Raw genomic sequence first — 19877 nt, forward strand, 5'->3', positions numbered from 1 at the left:
AGATGGCCATTAGTCAGGGATTTTTTTAAGCTGTGGTTCCTGCATTGCAGTGGGGTCGACTAGATGGCCCTTGGGATACCAACTCTACAATTTTATAATTCAATGAATCCTGAAAGTCACCCTAGCAGAGTTATTAATTTACTATGTGGGGTCAGAAGAGGTTGGGTCTTGGTGCTTTTCACCCCAGCAGTGTTTCATGACACAATGCAACATGCCTGCAATACTGATTCAAGAAACTTGTAGGAGTGGAGAGGAAATTCGTTGAGTCTGCATTTCAAAAGGAACTGGCCAGGTTCTGGATTTATATGTGTTTTCGAATGCAGGTATTGATGGATTACGCACTTTTCTGAATTTTGCAGATGAAAAATAAATGCACAAGCATGTGTGTTTCGTGTTGAAAATGTGACCACACAGATGCAACTCGTAAAACTCTGGGGTGTGTATGAAAAATTCTGTACTGCCTAATGTGAACTTAATGGCTAATGTGCAGAGGATGGTGAACAAGATGATAAAGGGTCTGGAAACCAAGCTTTATTAGCAATGGTTGAGGGAGTTGGTTGCTGGCACCCAGGGCAGGCATGTGTGTGCTGGGCAGGTGTGTGTGTGTGTGTGTGTGTGTGTGTGTGTGTGTGTGTGTCAGCCCAGCCCCTAATCCCACTGGAGCAAAGCAGGGATGCACTGTGCTCCCTGCCTGACCACACAGGAAGGAGCCCGGCCAGCCAACATGGCCATTGGCAGGTGGAGAAGAGCACTGGGCTGGGGGTGCCTGGTTCATGCCCCCTCCACAATTAAGCCCCTGGGGCCATGGCCCCCCGGCACCCTTGATGCTACACCCCTGTTCTGACTTACGCTGTACCAGGTGTGGGGAACCTTTGGCTATCCTTGTCTGAAGTACAACACCCACCATTCTTCAGGAACAGTGGGGCTGGTGGGAATTGTAGTTTGGCAACATCAAGAGAGCCAATGATTCTCTGTATCTGCTCTCTACTAACCTGCTTCAAACAAACCCTGAAAGCCTCCTTATCACCTCATTCACTTTCCAGAGGGTCAGTCAGTCCCTGTAGTGTTCCAGCAGAGGACACCAACCCTCCTGATCTGAAAAAAGACCTCAATCTGTGCTTAACTGGCAGGAGGTACTGGTGTTGAGTGAGTGCCACTGGTAAACACATGCATAGTACCCCCCCTTACCCCAAGCAAATGAAGCACAGGGAACAGAGAGTGACTGATCCCTGTTGTTGAGTGTCAATTAAAACTGCCCTCAAATTGTATCGAGCTGGGTGAACACTCTGGAACAAAGGAAGCTGTGTATTGATTTGGCTATTAATGAACTCTCTTCACAGCCAGAGATGGCAGAAGTGCCACTGCTTCTTTCCAATACCGTTCTCTCAGCGTGGAGTTAGAGGGAAGAACTAGTTATCTGCAAGATCAGTCCCTTTTCCATTTGTGGGATGTGCAGGACCAGGGGAACACCTTTGTCAGATAAGAAGATGAGATGTGGAAGGCCGGCGATTAGATCTACTGACATATTTTTCTTTGATTAGAGCTGGGGATGTGGAACTGAAATTGTGTGTGTGTGTGTGTGTGTGTGTGTGTGTGTAAGGTATTAACTCTCTCCCTGGGCCATGTTCCCAATTTAAGCCACCTCCCTGAAGCTGCTAAAAGCCTAACTGGAAGAAGAAGAAGAAAAAGAAGAAGAAGAAGAGGTGGAGGAGGAGGAGAAAAAGAGGAATGCAATGCAGGCACCTGCCATTTTGCCCCTAGGAGCTTGGGAACAGGCTTGGTTTAAATCAAGAAACGGTGCACATAAAAAGATTAAACCCGTCCTCCGTCATAGCCATGGCCCCAATCCGATCCCCCACCCCCTGCAGCTGCCGATCCAATCATGGGAGATCATCGTGGATTTTCCGTGTCAGATCTTGTTTAGCCCTGACTGTGACAACGAAGGACAATTCAAATCCACACAAAGGGCACAGAATGCAGTGCTTTTTGGATTGCACCACTTTGGATAGCAAGTGGAATGTTGCAATATGTTTGGATGCTCCTCCCTTTTAAATGCACATGTGTGCATGTGTGCACACTGCAAGTAAGAGCTAGTGTGGCAGGAAAAGGACTGTCACCTTGCCTTCTCTTTGATGTGCTAGGTACGGGACTTCAAACATCCCTAGAAGGTCCCATGTTCAATCCTCAGTATCTCTGGGTAGGACTGTGAGAGCCTTCCTGATCAGAAGCACAGCTGTCAACTTACAGATTTGAAAATAAGGGACCAGCAGCCTTGAAAATAAGGGACCAGCAGCCAAAATAAGGGACCTGCAGCCTCACCTGTTCCAGGCACTCCAGTCTTCCTGTCCTCCTGCAGTCTGGACAAACTCATGCTGGGTAGCTTCGAGAACACTGTCCAACCAACTTTGTAACCAGAGGTTCAACTGAATAGAATCTGAATCACATGTACCACAAGGCCTATGCAGCCTCAACTTAAGATGGCTCCCCGGCCTGGCTTTGCACTGCAAAGATTGCAGCAGCACATGCAACAAAATGGCGTCCAGCATTCAAAAACCCCCTCAGCTTGCATTAACTAGCCACACACAAAGCATGCAAGCTCCACCCCCCAGTCGTTCATAGACTTCTTATTGGGTGAGCAACACAGCCAAGCAACACAGTTGGAGCTTCCCTCCTCCCTGGCTGGCAGGGAGGGAGGGAGAGGAGCTGCTTCCTTTGAAATTTAAGGGACATCATTTAAGGGACATTTAAGGGACATCCATCAATAAGGGACAGCAGCGGGACATGGCGCTGGAATAAGGGACTGTCCCTTCAAATAAGGGACACTTGACAGCTATGATCAGAAGCCCTGGAGAGCCAGTCAGTGCAGACAATTCTGAGCTAGATGGACCAATGGTCTGACTCAGAATAAGGCAGCTTGCTAGGTTTCTTCCTTCCTGTGGCAAAAGAGTTCAATTTAATTAGTCCATCTCGCCACCTGTGTGAGTGTCCAATGCAAGATTGCATCAAGGTCACAATGACTGTAGGAAGCCACTGGGGAGCTGCATGGCCTTCCAGCATCTCCAGCTGGGGAAATAGGTCTCTAGACCCTTATTGGCTAAAGGAAAATGACCCTTCTGTATCCAGGCCTTTATGTATAAAAACTAGTCTCTGACCTGGGTCTAATGGCCTCCGTTTGGATGAAGGACCTTGAATTGCAGGCAGCATGTGTGTCTTGATGCAGTTCCTGGTGGGTTCTGATGGTTGGTTGCCGCACCCTAATTGTTGGGTGAGGCAAGCTAGCTTTAACAAAACAAATTCCTTCCAGTAGCACCTTAAAGACCAACTAAGTCAGTTCTTGGTATGAGCTTTCGTGTGCATGCACACTTCTTCAGATACCAGTCTGTACCTGTGCAAGTTTCTTGGTGAGGTTGATGGACTTCCATTTCATGCGGCTCAATGTGGTGCCTTCCATAGTTCCAGTTACAGATAGGTAGCCGTGTTGGTCTGCCATAGTCAAAACAAAACAAATTAGTATCTGAAGAAGTGTGCATGCACACGAAAGCTCATACCAAGAACTGACTTAGTTGGTCTTTAAGGTGCTACTGGAAGGAATTTGTTTTGTTTTGACTATGGCAGACCAACACGGCTACCTATCTGTAACTCAAGCTAGCTTTGTTATTTTATTCTGCACTTGAAGTCCCAAAGGTGTTTTTACTCTATTAGCCTTTCCACCCGCCTTTTATTGGTAAAAGGTTCTTATTCTATGTTTATCGCTTCCTTCATGTAGTGTTGCATTTATTCCTTTTGTGGCTTCTTGTAGCAAGCTTCGCTGTGAATCTGGTACCTGGCTTCTTGGCCATACACTACTGAGTAATTTAGAATTGTCTAGTTCAAATTTGTGGTTTTGGAGCTCCGAAAACAGTGAGTGGACTGTCTGACTCTTGTCTTTGCAGTTCCCAAGGACACGTAGAAACAACCTGAGTTTTCCCTGGCTCAGGACTGGGGGACTACAAGGGTGGTGGCAGTATGACTGGGCAGGGTTGGACTTTTCCCTGGTCTATCTCACATGGTCTGCAGCCTTGGAAGATAGCACAAAATTCTTTACATGCTGGCAGTGGTGAGGCAAAAAACAACAGCTTCAAACTTCTCTACATAGTGGCACCTGTGGGATGTAGAACCTGTGCATGGTTGCTGCAGAGGGTACAATTTACTTATAATGAGTGTGTTCACGTTACCCCCTTAGAGCTCAGTGAAAGAGTGTTTTCCCTGTGCATTTCACAGCTCTTCCCCTCCCTGGCTGTTCACATCAGTATGCCTGCATTTATTTCCTTTTGTTTTCGCTCCAGGTGGCATTGACAGGGCAGGGATGCCTTTGCTCTGTGCGAAGGTGTTCATAGCTAGAACCGAGTTAGGGAGAGCTTACAGGCTCTAATCAATGTGAAGCTGGATGGAGAAATAACACATCAAAACCATAGCATTTTGTAACAAAGTGCAAGATGCATATGCATTTTGGATAGGGCTACCAGGGACGCTGGTGGCGCTGTGAGTTAAACCACAGAGCCTAGGACTTGCCGATCAGAAGGTCGGCGGATCGAATCCCCGCAACAGGGTGAGCTGCCGTTGCTCGGTCCCTGCTCCTGCCAACCTAGCAGTTCGAAAGCACCTCAAAGTGCAAGTAGATAAATAGGTACCGCTCCGGCATTTCCATGAGCTGCTCTGGTTCGCCAGAAGCAGCTTTGTTATGCCGGCCACATGACCTGGAAGCTTTACTCCGGCTCCCTTGGCCAATAAAGTGAGATGAGCGCCGCAACCCCAGAGTCGGTCATGACTGGACCTAATGGTCAGGGGTCCCTTTACCTTTACCTTTACCTTTACCAGACTTCCAGGGCTGACCTGCAATCTCCAGGTTTGCCTGGACCCCTGGTGGGCTTAAATCTCCAGGTGTGCAAGAGTACCTTTAATAGTAATAATCATAAAATTATTAAGATGACTGTGCATGTAGCTTGTAAGTTCCAGCCTAGTGGGAGCTGTCTGCAAATTATAGCACTGACACCATGAGGGGGTTTGCCCTCCTCTGCTCCCCAATTTACCTCCATCTCCAGGGCCTGTTCCCATTGATGAATGGAGCCTGCCCCCATGATGTGATGAGGGGCTGTCCCTAGGTCTCAGGGCTGAGTCCTTAAATCTCAGGTTCTGGGATGCTCCTGATATAGGAACCCTAATTTCAGATAATGTTATATGTGAACACAGATTAAAATCCCATCACTGAAAGTCTAGTTTACAGTAAACAACGTGTACTGCAGCTTGCTCATTTTTCAATGGCTGCTGCGGGTTCAGTAAGACTTATCCATAGCACAAATGCCTAGGATTGCAAACTTCATGAAGAATTCAGTGGCATGGATTGAGAGCTTCACTTCATTGTTTTGGACCCACAACATTTACTCTTTTGGGTGAGCTGTGGGACAGTCCCAGATTGTCCTTTCTGATGCTTTTGGCCACCACTTTCTTGTCTTCAGACAGAAATAAAAGCAGAGAAATGTCTCCTGTTTGGAATACCCTCATTAAAATGGCAAAGAAGTCAGAAGCAGAATAAGTTAGGTATCGGTGAGCACAGTGTGTGTGCATCTCCTGAAATGAATGCAGTGTGACTGTCTGGCACACTGGAAGTCCTTGAAGGGATGTTGAAGGCAAGACACACATTTCTGAATGTTGCTTGCTTTGAACATGCCTCAATCTCCTGTATTGTTCTAATTTTGTCCAGCAGGCCAATGGGCCAGCTTGATTGGAAGCAGCAGCAAAGATGGACCCCCTCCCCCGGGAGGTTTGGGAGGGTTTTTATTTTATTTTATTTATTTTGGCCTGTGCTGGACTTTTGCTAAAAAGCATTAGCACTTCCTTGTGATGCTTCACAGCCAAGCTAGAAGCCTTTTCAGTTTTTCTCACCAGGGAGCTGCAGTATATCAGCAATTGCTTTGGAGTGACACTCATTTGCCTCTTCTGGGCCTCCATCCCTCAGCCTACAAAGTCTGTTAACACTCTGAAGTTGGATTTCATCCTGACGCAGCTCAGTCACCACTTTCTACTTTTTGATTAGGTTTTCCCTCCTGTTGCTGTATTGATTGCTGTCATGGATAGAGATAGATAGGTGCACATCCTGTATGCCTTGGAATATCTTTCTTCCTTATGGTTTGGTAGTCCCTTAGGAACTAAATTAGTGATGGGGCTGTTAGAATTCCTGCTCTATGATTGCAGTCATGGGATTGTTGTCTTTCACATGACGGTATATGTTTTGACTCCACAGAGTGAGAAGTGACGGAGACAGGATGTTTGTGTTACTGTGTTCCATGAAGTGAGACTATTGTCCTTTGTTCTTTTTCTCTTTGCTGTCTGATGCTAGAGAAAGAGGGAGCCATGTTGCAGTGCTCCGTGTATGTTTATATGTAAATAAAGTAGATTAGCCAAAATGCTAAGTTGCTGAGGTCTGTCACATGCGTGATGCCCAAACTCTGTGGATCCCTAAGTGTGCCGGTGTCTGTTGGCATCGGTCACTGTGATGCTTGGGCTGAAGAAAGCTTATGAAGCTCCCAAACGATCGACCAGGAGGGAGGGAACATGCCAGTCAGGCATGTGTCTCTGCCAGGGTCCTACTTGAGCTGAACTCCTGACAGGGGCAAACAACCCAGCACTACTCCCAGAACTGGGCTTGGAAAACTGAACTACTTCTATCCAAAACTAAAACTGAACTAACTCTAGCCCCCGGTGACCTTGCAACCCTCCCTTCCTCTCTTTTTTGCCCCTGAATTCATCATGCAAAAGGCTGGGCCGGATGAATCCCAAGCTGGCATTAAGATTGCTGGAAGAAATATCAACAACCTCAGAGATGCAGATGACACAACTTTGATGGCAGAAAGTGAGGAGGAATTAAAGAACCTCTTAATGAGGGTGAAAGAGAAGAGTGCAAAATATGGTCTGAAGCTCAACATAAACCCCCCCCCCCACTAAGATCATGGCCACTGGGCCCATCACCTCCTGGCAAACAGAAGGGGAAGAAATGGAGGCAGTGAGAGATTTTACTTTCTTGGGCTCCATGATCACTGCAGATGGTGACAGCAGTCACAAAATTAAAAGATGCCTGCGTCTTGGGAGAAAAGTGATGACAAACCCAGACAGCATCTTAAAAAGCAGAGACATCACCTTGTCGACAAAGGTCCATATAGTTAAGGCTATAGTTTTCCCAGTAGTGATGTATAGAAGTGAGAGCTGGACCATAAAGAAGGCTGATCGCTGAAGAATTGATGCTTTTGAATTATGGTGCTGCAGAAAACTCTTGAGAGTCCCATGGAATGCAAGAAGATCAAACCTCTCCATTCTTAAGGAAATCAGCCCCGAGTGCTCACTGGAAGGACAGATCCTGAATCTGAGGCTCCAGTACTTTGGCCACCTCATGAGAAGAGAAGACTCCTTGGAAAAGATCCTGATGTTGGGAAAGATGGAAGGCACAAGGAGAAGGGAACCACAGAAGACGAGATGGTTGGACATTGTTCTCAAAGCTACCAGCATGAGTTTGACCAAACTGCGGGAGGCAGTGGAAGACAGGAGTGCCTGGCGTGCTCTGGTCCATGGGGTTACGAAGAGTTGGACACAACTAAACAACTAAACAACAACAACTGGCTTCCTACTCTGGCAGTGGTAGAATGGAGGGAGGGATAGTTGTCTCTTCCCATGCTTCTGCACCAGTGATCTAGGAGCACTAGGAAATATAAATTTCCCAGTGCTACCAACAGAGGCCAGGAGGCAGGGAAGGAAGCCCTAAGTGCTTCTTTGGTTTGCATTAAAATCTTATATTGGAGGTGAAAATGGTAATCAGGGTCATCCAAAGTGTTTGGTTCAGTGATTTTCATTAGTTTTAGGGCTTTGGAAAAAATAACCATGGATATTAGATTATATTTTCTTGTGGGGACGATGACACATTTTTAAGGGAGAAATGTTCTTATCTTTAAATAAGAGGTGGCCAAACATTATTGAGACAAAATGCCACATGGGAGTAGTGATGTGTCATTATATAATGTTATTCCCAGCAGCATAGGGCAGGGTAAAATATGGTTGCCCCATTGACCAAGGCGTCTGAGAATTCTTAGCATCTGTCTATCACCCAAAAGTAGTCAAAAATCTATTTGCTTTATCAAGGGGCAAAATGTCCTACATGTATGTGTGTGTATATTTGGCTCAGTGTTATAAACTGTTGGAATTTGAATTACTGGGTCAGAAAATATTCAATCTGGTAACTTCCTTAATCTAATTTTTCTGGCATCAACAAAGGACACGAGATCAGTCCATGTATGTATTATTGTTTCTTGGGCACTTTTCGGCAGGCTAGTGATGCTGTGTTTTTAATATTCGGTTGGGAGCTGCCCAGAGTGGCTGGGGAAACCCAGCCAGATGGGCGGGGTATTAATAATAATAATAATAATAATAATAATAATAATAATAATAAATTATTGTTGTTGCTTACCCTAGGCCTCTCCCTTGGGCCTCTCACACACATACCCTTAATTTCATTGAAACCTTGATTTTAATTCAGTCTTAATTTATTGTGAAAATACACGCATTACCATTTTCCTAATGGTGAGTTGCCATGAAGAGCAACTAAGGAAACTGAAAATAAAGGAGGAAAGAAAATGTCAAGATGGGTGATAGCGGTAGGCATTTTAAAGGAAGCGAAAGGTGAAGTCAAACGAATGCCTATAGCATCCTTATATAACCTCTTGCCCTTCAAGTGTTGTACAACTCAAGTTCCCCCAGTCAGCTTGGCTGGTGGTCAGGGATGATGGGAGTTGTAGTCCAACAACATCTGCAGGCGACCCAGGTTGGGGAAGGCTGACCTACAGGAAAATAATTCCATGCAGATTAGTCCCCAGGAATGTAGAAAGCTGCCTTATATCTGGTATAGAATGATTTGTCCCTCAAGCTCAGTAATATTTAAGGCAGCAGAGAAGGGGCCACTGGTCAATGTGAAGTAGAGGGGCCATTTTCTATGTCCTCCTCATGACAATCTTTTTGTGCACTTTTCCATTAAGAAAAGGCTGGTTCCTAGCCTTGGCACATGGAGGTGGTCAAAATCCTCTTCCATAAAGCCATGCTCAGTGCTGCAGGAGATCATACTTCTGTGTGAGGTGGCCAAATATTGTGAGGCATGTTGTTTTCTGCCAGGTGCATTTATTTATTATGGCAAAACATAGATACCTCTTGATTGTAGTAAAACCTCTAAGCGGATTGCAAGAAGTATTAAAGCTGTTAATGAAAACAGCTAAAAACACTTTAAAACAATTGAGACTGACAGTCAAAGTGATGCAAACATGCCTGCGTCGATGGGTCTGGGCAGGCTTGTCTAATGAAAATGTTTTAAGCAGGGGTGATGTCAATAGTTCTGCTGTTAGCTGTGCTTTTGAGATAGCCTACTGGCATGTAGCCCCTGACTGCCCACTCCTTGCTAAATATGACCCTCGGCCAACAAAAAAGGCTGACCAACCCTATCCTATATTGGCGGATTATGTCACACAATAAGCCCAGTGGAAATGTCAGATGACCTTTGCGTGGGGTGAATAATTGAGTGTGAAACCACTTTGCTGTGATCTCTTAACAACCCAGTTGGGCAGGCGGAATTTGATAATTAAGGCCCCGAGGTCATTTTTTTCCTTTTGCCAGGCCACCCCTTTGAGAAATATCCTGATGAAGACTTTATGCCTTTAATTAGATTCCTGACAAGTAGAAAACCCAACGGGCGCCACATTCCCCATTAGGATAACCGAAGACGGATAGGGGTTCTGTACCCTTAATAGGTGCACACCAGCTGAAATTGCTTGTAGAAGCCGAAAGAGGTCAAGTGAGGAAAAAAACCTGTATCAACTGAAATTCCAGCTACAAGATAATTAGGCTACACTGCATGCGGCTTAATCATTACACCTTCATGATCGGGAAGGGAACACTCGCTTGGCAAAATCTGGAGTGCTTTGAAACACTTAAAGCTGTAGCTTGCGCCACTGTCTGCAGCTTTCCCGCTCTTTTCTGTCTGTTTTTATCCTTTCCATCCTGTTTGCAATTTAAATCTATTTATTTATTTCCCAGTCCCTTGTTGGGCATGAGTCTAAGATGCATATGTGGGGAGATGCCTATATTTAACAGCAACAACAATTTATTACCTACCCTTAACCCTCAGGTCTCAGGGTGGGTTGAAACACAATATTACACAATATGGAAACAGTTTAAAACAATTTAAAATGGCAGAAAGAAGGTGGGTTCTAGGAATGCGCACCTCAAGCATTAAAAGCAAGGGTTATGTCTTCAGTATTAACTGAAAGCTGTATAATGAAGAAGTGAGACACACCTCTGTAGGGATGGAATTCCACAAGATGATGGTGAATTAAATTTATATCCTAACCTTCCTCCCAAAGGAGCCCACAGGGAGGCAAACAACAAGTGGTTAAGCAATAAAAAAAAATGAAGACACCTAAAAAACTATTCAAACAGAGATGCAGATGCTACTGAACTCCCATCATCCCTGGCCATTGGCCATGCTTGTTGGGGCTAATGGGAGTTGTAGTTGAGCAACATCTGAGGGGGTCAAAGGCTCCCTACCCTTAAGGTATTTCTTTTAAAAAGCCCTATGGATTTGAGAGAACTGAAAGGTACCTGCCATCCAGAGAATTTAATTCTTCCCACTCCACTGGCTGAGGCAGGATATCATCACTCTGAGGTCCCCTGCAGCAGTTTAATTTTTGTCTCATCCTTGGCTGGCATTGCGAGGAGGAAATATTCGTCATTAATAAATGAGGCCCTAGGAGATTGGACTGTGCAAAGGATGGCTTTCTAAAGACAGCTCTTGGCTGCAGTTCAGATGAAGGAGCAAACTCAAAGTGGTGTTGTTGGGAACAGCATTTCCTGGGCCAAGTGGGCCCAACCTCATTAGCACATTAATAATTTCACACAAGGGGAGAAGAATTGAAGGCAAAAAGGGAATCGACATATCAGTCAGCATGTGGCTGAGTTCCACTGAATAAATGCTTTTTCTCTTTAAAATATTAGAGGGATGTCGGCTCTGAGGCAGCGATGCTTGGTGGGGAGTGGGAATGTGGAAGATGGCGATGAATAAATAGACAAGAGCTTTTCCTCAGCAGCGGGAACCACTGTATGGTCCAATGAATATAGGGTTGAAGTTGGAGCTGGACCATCCAGAATCAGACTCCCATAAATGTGTAAGACCAGAGGCCTATCTAGTCCAGCATCCTATTATTCACAGTAGCCAAACAGATGCCAAAGCAGGATGTGAGGGCAATAATCAGGGCTGCCCAGTCCATGGGCTGAAGCAGCCACCTCGGATGGTGGAATATTGCAGAGTGGTGCCCTGCCCAGCCCTGCTGCCACCAGAGTTGTGCTGCTGCACAACCTCAGTAACCAAGGCTTACAGCAGGGTCAGGTGAGTGGCAGCCCCTTCTCGTTTCTCCTCAGCTGGCAAAATGGGGTGGGCCGCCCCTGACAACCACCCTATTTTGCTGTTGTTCCCCAGCAACCGGAATTCAATGGTTTGCTGTCTCTCATTTTGGAGGAAGCGTATAGCCACTGTGACTAAATCTTTCAGTGTGGTGTAGTGGTTAGGAGTGGGGGACTTGTAATCTGGTGAACCAGGTTCGATTCCCCGCTCCTCCACATGCAGCTGCTGGGTGACCTTGGGCCAGTCACACTTCTCTGAAGTCTCTCAGCCCCACTCACCTCACAGAGTGTTTGTTGTGAGGGAGGAAGGGAAAGGAGAATGTTAGCCGCTTTGAGACTCCTTCGGGTAGTGATAAAGCGGGGTATCAAATCCAAACTCTTCTTCTTCTTCCTCCTCCTCCTCTTGTTTTATATACCACCTTTCCACTTACCAAAGTAGTGCTCAAGGGAGCTAACGGCATTCAAAATACAATGAAATAATTAACAATTAAATGTTAAAGTGAAGCAGCAGCAATTAAAACAGGAGGTACAGGGAGCAAGATCAAGGGAAATCATGAGTGATGATATTCCTGTTTTTGCCGCTGGAGTGGGGATCACCAAGTACTGGCAGACACATACCTATTGACTGTTACTTGTGCATTGTTTGCTTGTACATTCTGCTGGTTGCCCATTTCACTACCACCTGAAGTTCGCCTGGTGTGTACATGGAACAGGGCCTGCTTGGTGGTGGTGCATAGGATCTGGAAACTCCCTCTCTTGGGAAACTCCTTTTGCCTCTTCTCTCCCAGCCTTCGGAAAAGGACAGTTGTTTCCACACGTGCTTTGGATAGTCTCTGATCCCGACAAGCCCCCAATATGAGGTGTAAATAAATTAAAGAAATGCAAGGTGGAAGCAGGGCTGCAGCAGCTCCAGCTAGGGCTCAGAATGTCCTGTGCACAAAACCCTGGAGAATTTCTGCCTCTCAGTTAAGACACAACTGAGTTAGATAGACTAATGATATGGCTCAGTAAGTATAATGCAGCTTCCTACATCTCTATGTTTTTACCAAAATCCAGCAGGACGTTCCTTGACTGTTTTCCCCTCATCTGCTTCTCTCTCTCTCTCTGCCATGAATTAAAGAACATCTTCCCTTGGGCTTTGGATTCAATGCACTGAGTTGGGAAATGGGCAAAACAAAAAAATCCACCCTCTTCCTCTCATCTCCGTTCCCGCTATTTCCCTTGCCTCTGGGCTTTTCTGTGCTGGCTTCTGCTACCCTCCCCACCCCCATCAGCCCTCGGAAGAGAGAAGAGCTGATGAAATTGCCAGGATGAGTGGCACAGCATGAACCCGGCTCAACAGCAAATAAGTATGAAAGCAGAAGCTGGTTCAAGAATGATGCAAGGTTTTCCTCCCAGCTGTGATTCTATCTTAGGACTACGTTTGGACTCTGAACAGACTTCAAGACATGTCGCTTCTTGTGCCACCAGCTTAGAACGGGAACGTCTTGGAAGGATGGGGGCCTTGCTAGCAGAATTTGTGCCACAATAGCCAGCAATTCTTCCCTCATCCAGTAGAAGGCAGGGACGGAGCACGTCTTCGTTGGCCTGCATTTGATCACGCTGGTTTAATTGCTCTGTTTTCGTTCGGCCGAAACTGGAATTTGTCCAGTGAATGATTTTTTAAAAAAACAAAACAAAAACTTGCGTCCATGTGGCTTCATGGAAATTAAATGAATCAAATGAGTAAATGCGATTAAAATTTAAAAGGGTACTGTCAAGAAAGCATTCCTAGATTTATATAAATGGGATCATTTTACTTAACTTACAGAATCCAGGGCTTACACTGGTTGGTTGATCGGTTGGTTGGTTGGTTGGTTGTCTGTTGCATTTTCAGGTTATTCTGGCCATGTGTGTCTGAGTAAGGTGTCTTTAAAGGCCCCATCTGCACTAAACACTCTAAAGCAGTATCATACTTCTTTAAACAGTCATGGCTTCCCCTGTGCTGGGAAGTGTAGTTTGTTAAGAGTTCTGAGAGGAGACCTCTAGCCTCCTCGCAGAGCTACAATTCCCAGGAGTTTGACTGTTTAGGGGTCTCCTAAAATCTCCCCGCACCCTTAACAAACAAACATCCCAGACTTCTTTGGGGGAAGCCATGACTGATATGATACCGTGTAGTGCTGATGGGACCTAAGATGGCTTCCATTTCTGAGATAGTCACATGTGATTTTTTAATCCACAGGACACATTTGGTGTGTTGTATTCAGGTTACAATTACATATACATGTAATTGTGTGTGTGTGTGTGTGTGTGTGTGTGTGTATGGCAATTTATTCCCCATCCAGTGATGGGGGAATAATTTAGAGCAGTGGTTCCGCATTCCCCATCAGCTAAGTACTGTGGACCTCCCTACTTTTGAAAAGGTAGATATCTCTGCAGTCATTTTCATTATGTGAATGGTGCCACCAAACCCTCCAACGTGTCCCAGCGCAAAAACAGGATGCACGTCTTCCAGGCTATGCTCTTGTGTGAGTCATGTGACCTGCATGAGAGCACAGCCCCCACCCCCTGTTGGGAATGTCCTGGACTGTTGAGGGGTATGTGCCACAGACCCTCTGATAGGCAAGGCATACCCCACAAGGCATACCCCACAACTGTTATTTATTTATTTATTTATTTATTTATTTATTTATTTATTTATTTAGAAATACATTTTTATTTGATTTTCCAAAATATAAACATACAAAAAAACCCCAACACAGTTCCAAATCTAATTCTCAAGATTACTCTGAATCTCCTTATCTCCCCCCGCCATCCCTTCCATGGGTCCTATTGATTCTATTTTCAACTGCATATCAATACTTCTCCAATTTTTCATCTTCCCAGATTATCTATACATTCTGTTACATTACAAGTGTGTTTAGAATCCTGCTAATGTTTTGACTTGCTTACAATGATTTTGTATATGCATTATAAACATTTCCCATTCTTTTAAAAAAAAATTCTTGTCTTATCGATTCCTGAGCTTCACAGTTATTTTTGCCATTTCAGCATAGTCCTTCAACTTGATTTACCATTCTTCTCTGGTCAGGGTTGTTTCTTCCTTCCATCTCAACAACTGTCCTGTTTTAAGTGGGACATCCTTGAATCACAGAAGCCCATCCTGGCTTCAGTTTGCATCAAGGAATGTCCCTTTTTTGGCCTGGCACTCTGGCATGAGTCCTTGCACCAGAGAGCCAGGCCAAAAGATGCTCACTCTGGTGCGAGTCAGCAGGGTTGCTCCAGAGCACCTTCCAATCCCTTTTGACTCATGCCAGAGTGACAGACTGGAAGATGCTTTGGTGCAACCCTTCTGATGTCCCAGTTTTGGGGACAAAAACATTGGAGGGTATGCCATGGAGGTCCCAGAGTGCAAGGAAGAGTGGAATGGGGGAAAACCCTCTGCAGATACTTGAATAGTGTGATGAGAGAAGCTGAATCTCTGTCCCCGGGTCTCCCCCAAGCTGAGCTTCAGAGATGAGATGGCATTTGTTATGCTAATGGCCTCTGAACTGCCTAACAGCCTGCTGAGCACTGCTTAAAGTCAGAAGCAGCTATGTGTTAAATGATTCGAAGAGGCGGAACTCGAAATTAAATGGCTTAAATCCAGGTGGAGATAGGAGTGTCAAGGCAGTAAAAGCTGAAGGGAAGCAGCTAGCGAGTTTCCAGGCAAGTTGTAAATAGTTATCATGGTCTATTTGGCTACGATTCAAGTGGCAATAATATTGATAAGGTGGGACTCTCTCTCTGTGTGTATATGTGTGTGTGTGTGTGTGTGTGTGAGAGAGAGAGAGAGAGAGAGAGAGAGAGAGGGAGAGAGATCTACATGGAGGCCTCCAAAAATCCAGATGGGCTGGATGTTTGAGCCCTTTGTGCAAAAGATACAAATTAAATTATAGCTGCCATAAAAGACATTGCTATAATTTCATAAACACCTAATCTTTCAATTTTGGGCTGTAAGGGAGAGACTGATATTAATAGGATGCATTTATAAGTGATTATACTCAAAATCATTTTCAGAACATAAAAAGGAGACCCAATTTGTTCATATGATAGCATCTATCACCAACTTGCTTTGCTTTACATCTGTTTTATTGGTTGTTTTTATACTAGGTTTTTCCCCTTTTATGGTGATTTTGCATGACAATTTCTGGCCCCATTGTGATTGATAATACAGACTTAGGATAATGGTGTTGTTAATAATGGCTTTGCCACAAAAGGGGGGTGGGAGCCATCTGTTCTGGATTCCAAAATTACCTTCTTCCATTGCCTTCATCTTCCTGTAAACCACCCCTTCCTGTCAGCCAGGCTTCAACTCCTGTGCAGTTGCAGATTTCTAAGGACTCAATAGACTGATGTCACATTTGCACTGTACATTTAAACCACTATTATACTACTTCAAACAGTACTGGTTTCCCACACAGAATCCTGGGAACTGTAGTTTAATAAGAGTGCTGAGAGTTTTTTGGAGACCCTTATTCCCCTTGCACAGCTGTGGTTTAAAAAGCCCCCTTTACAGGGAACTCTGGGAGTTGTTCTCTGGTTGTAATTTACTTGCAGCAGAAGTGGGACTAGTGCTTCATTTCCAAAAAGAGAGAAGAGCTGTTGAGGCTCTGATCTGTGCGCTCGCGCTCTCTCTCTCTCTCTCTCTCTCTCTCTCTCTCTCTCTGGACTCTGTGGTAGCTTAGTGGTTGGAGAAAAATCCTCTGCACATGCTCCAAGGTGCTGTCTTTGTGATTGTTATTTCTGCTTAAGTATTCTGTGCCCTGGCTTCACTAACTGATCTCAGCCTAGATATTTTTGCTGTTGTCTTGGTGTTCCTCAGGTAAAAAAAAAGGACCAATGTCTTCTAAGTTTTATAAATGAGGGGTGAGGAACCTCTGGCCCTCCAGATGTTGTTTTGACAAATATAGACATTTTTGCAAGCAATTTCCCTCGAATATAATGCATTTTTGTATGTTATTTTCCACAAATGTAATGCATTTCGATGCAGACTTCCCACTTAATATGTGCATTTTTGTACATGTTGTTTGGCTGCATCCCAAAATTTGGAGGAACACGCATTTCTTAGGATAACGTTTTGGTTTGTGAATCAGTTCAATAAGTGAGAATTAAGTAGTTTCTCACTGAAACTTAAACAGATTCAAATTTCTCCTCCAACCCTAATCCTGTAAAAAACTAGCCTTGACTCATGAGACAAGGCAATGGTGTTCATCAGATGGGCAACGTACCGGGTGGTGTTTGAAGTGGGGCAAGCAGGCAAAGTGATGGGGAACCCGCATGAACCACTTGTTATCACAAACCTAGTCTCTGATGCATGCACTGCTGAAGGAACGCTCAATAGTCTCCTCTCTTTTTGTTGCAGGGTCCTACCTGATGGTCAACTCCTCTCAACATGCTCAGGGTCAGAAAGCTCACATCCTCTTCCAGACGCTCAGTGAGAACGACACCCACTGCCTTCAGTTCAGCTACTTCATGTACAGCCGGGACGGCCACAGCCCAGGGACCCTGAACGTCTACGTGAAGGTGAATGGAGGTCCACTGGGCAGTGTGGTGTGGAATGTCTCTGGCTCCCATGGGCGGCAGTGGCACCAAGTGGAACTATCTGTCAGCATGTTTTGGCCCAATGAGTACCAGGTGAGTGGAGAAATACTTTTCAGGAGAAAGCTTGGGTTTGGATTTCTCTGCTACGCAGGCACAAGGAGGCTAAGAACAAAACAAATCATGCACTCTGTAATTAATCTTTTAAAAATTGTACTTGATCGCCACCGCCATCATTTATTTATTGAATGTATGAATCTCTTCCAGTGAGACACCCTGAAGTGATTTACAGTGTTTTAACATATGTAAAACAGCTTTCTGCTTTTCTTTGTGGACTGTGTAGAATATCCTTCCCCAAAAGGATCCTCATAGGCCCCCAACATTTTATTCCTTTAGACCAGGAATGGAGAGATAGTGGTCCTTCAGATGTTGCAGAATGCCACCTCCCATCATCCCAAGTCAGCATAGTCATTGGTCAGGGATGATGAGGGTCACAAGTTTCCTGTCCCTCCTTCAGGCGATTGGCCACAGACCTTCTTTCAGAAAGCCTTCGGTTGGCTTTTGCTCTGCTTTTAGATTTTTAACCTGATATTTTGCTGCTGGATATGGTAATCTGCTGCAGGTTTTTGCTGCTATGATCAGGAATTTTTTATTCCAATTGTTCTATTCCAATTGTTATTCCAGGGTTGTTGTTGTTTTTTACTTTTTTCTTTTTACTGGTGTGTATTAATTCTATGGTGACCTTTAATTGATTTTAACCTGTGGACTTAAAAAATAACTTAAAAAATAAAATTACAATCAACCCTATTTCCACCTCCATGGAAGTAAGCCATGCTGAATTCAGTGGAAGCAGACATATATTGGATTTTGCTGTCCCAGGGCTATAGCATTTCCATGAAGAGTGCAGAATGTATGGTCCACCAGTTGTTTCCAGATTCCATCTCCCATCATTACTGATGATTGGTCATGCTGAACTGGAGCCGATGGAAATTGGAGTACAACAGTCCCCAGAGGGCCCTAGGTTTCCCAGTCCTACTCTATTAGAATTCTCTGGGACGGACTGTGGCTCAGAGGTAGAATATCTACTTTGCAGGTTCAATTCCTGGCATTTTCAGGTAGGTCTGGAAGAGAACCTTGTCTTAGACAATGGAGAACCATTGCCAGTCAGTGTAGACAGTACTGATGGACTTATGGTCTGGCTCAGAATAAAGCAGCTTCCAGTATTCCTGACAAGGTTTATCTATATCTACCTGATTTCTTCTCAGGTCCTGTTTTTTTTTAAAAAATAATATTTATTAAAATTTTAAAGGTTACAGAAAGAAAAAGTAAAAATACCACATTAAACAAAAACAAAACAACACATCACAATATGAAAAAACAGAAAAATAAAATCCACTAAACAGAAACAAAAACACAAAGAAAAATACAGCAAATCTTCTCATTACTTATCTTTCATTAGCTTATTTCCTTGACCTCCTCACACCTCCCTTTTTTGTATTCTAGATCAATTATCCATTTCAGCAAATCCTTTCCCTCTTTTAAAATTTTAGTCCTGTAAATTATCTTAATATAATGTAACTTTACTTTTCCTCCTTTCACCAATTAACAGTCAGTTATTCCCAAATCCTTTATATCATTCATGCTAAAATCATATAATATTATTCCAACATCCTTCTAACAGTTATTAATTTTACAATGTTTCTGTAAATAGTCTTTAAATTTCTTCCAATCTTCCTCCACTGACTCTTCTCCCTGATTCCTTCTCAGGTCCTGTTTGAGGCAGTGGTCTCCAGTGAACACAGAGGATACCTAGGATTGGATGACATCCTGCTCTTGAACTATCCCTGCTGTAAGTATTGCTATAGCCTAGGCCTGGAGATAGGATTCATCTGCTTAATTTATACATCCAAACTCTCTGGGTAGTTTGTGAGCTACTCCTTTCTTTCCTTTCTTTCTCACATTGAGTCCTTTTGTATTCTTATGTGTTGTTCCTCCTTTTTCCTCTCCTCTTGCCTGAATTTCTATTTCAAAACCAAATAGAATTCCATGTGATAGTAATTCTCGCTGTTTCTTCTGTAATGCCTTTCATAAGTGCTTGAAGCGCTTTATATTATATTATCTCAGGGCTAAACAGTTGGAACGAAATTATAACACTCATGGTTTTCTCCGGCTAAGTGCTTCTCAGAATAGACCCACTGACATTCAGTTAGTCATGTCCATCCATTTCAGCGGTCTATGCTGAGTAGGACTAAAGCTGGATACAACCTTGGATAATTCCATCATGCTTTTTTGTAAGTGCTTTATATTTTCTGTCTTAGGGATAAACATGTGAACTTTGGCTCAAAATTGGGGCTAGGTCTGGGTGATATATCAATATATTGCCCAAAACTGGTTTGAAGTCCATATAGTGATATCAGTTTCATAATTTTTGACCTGGCAATATACCACAAATCATGATGTGTGTTAGGGCTAGTTGATATATCATCCAAAACTGGTTTGAAGTCCATATTGTGATGTTGGTTTCATAATTTCTGACCTGGCAATATATTTTTTTTTTGTGTGTGTGTGTGTGTGTGTGTGTGTGTGTGTGTTATGCAGAAATCGCAGCATGGGGGAAACTGTGAAACCAGCCAATGCCTCTAACAGAGCCCCATCCTTATTTCCGACATCATGATATATCATTTGGTGAGGCAATTTTATCTCAGCTCTACCAGTGCTCTCCACATTCCTCACCACGTCCCTGTAAATTTGGCCAGGATAGCTATGCCCATATTACAGAGGAAGACTGAGAAGGCCCACCTCAAGACATTTTGCTGCCTGAGCTGAATTCCATGCACTGTAGCTGACTGGAC

General features: G+C 44.2%; 1 protein-coding gene across 10 annotated transcripts in view; it reads left to right on the forward strand.

The window, feature by feature from the left end:
• Positions 1–19877, forward strand: part of PTPRU (protein tyrosine phosphatase receptor type U) — a 389916-nt gene that overhangs the window by 181478 nt on the left and 188561 nt on the right. For all 10 annotated transcript variants that reach the window (XM_081868648.1, XM_081868652.1, XM_081868653.1 and 7 more), the window contains exons 3-4: positions 16850–17121; positions 18793–18874. In XM_081868648.1, the coding sequence (XP_081724774.1) occupies positions 16850–17121; positions 18793–18874 (354 nt within the window). The remainder of the gene's footprint in view (positions 1–16849; positions 17122–18792; positions 18875–19877) is intronic.

This window comes from Podarcis erhardii (genome assembly GCF_964252035.2).
Source record: "Podarcis erhardii genome assembly, chromosome: 7".
Taxonomy (NCBI): domain Eukaryota; kingdom Metazoa; phylum Chordata; class Lepidosauria; order Squamata; family Lacertidae; genus Podarcis; species Podarcis erhardii.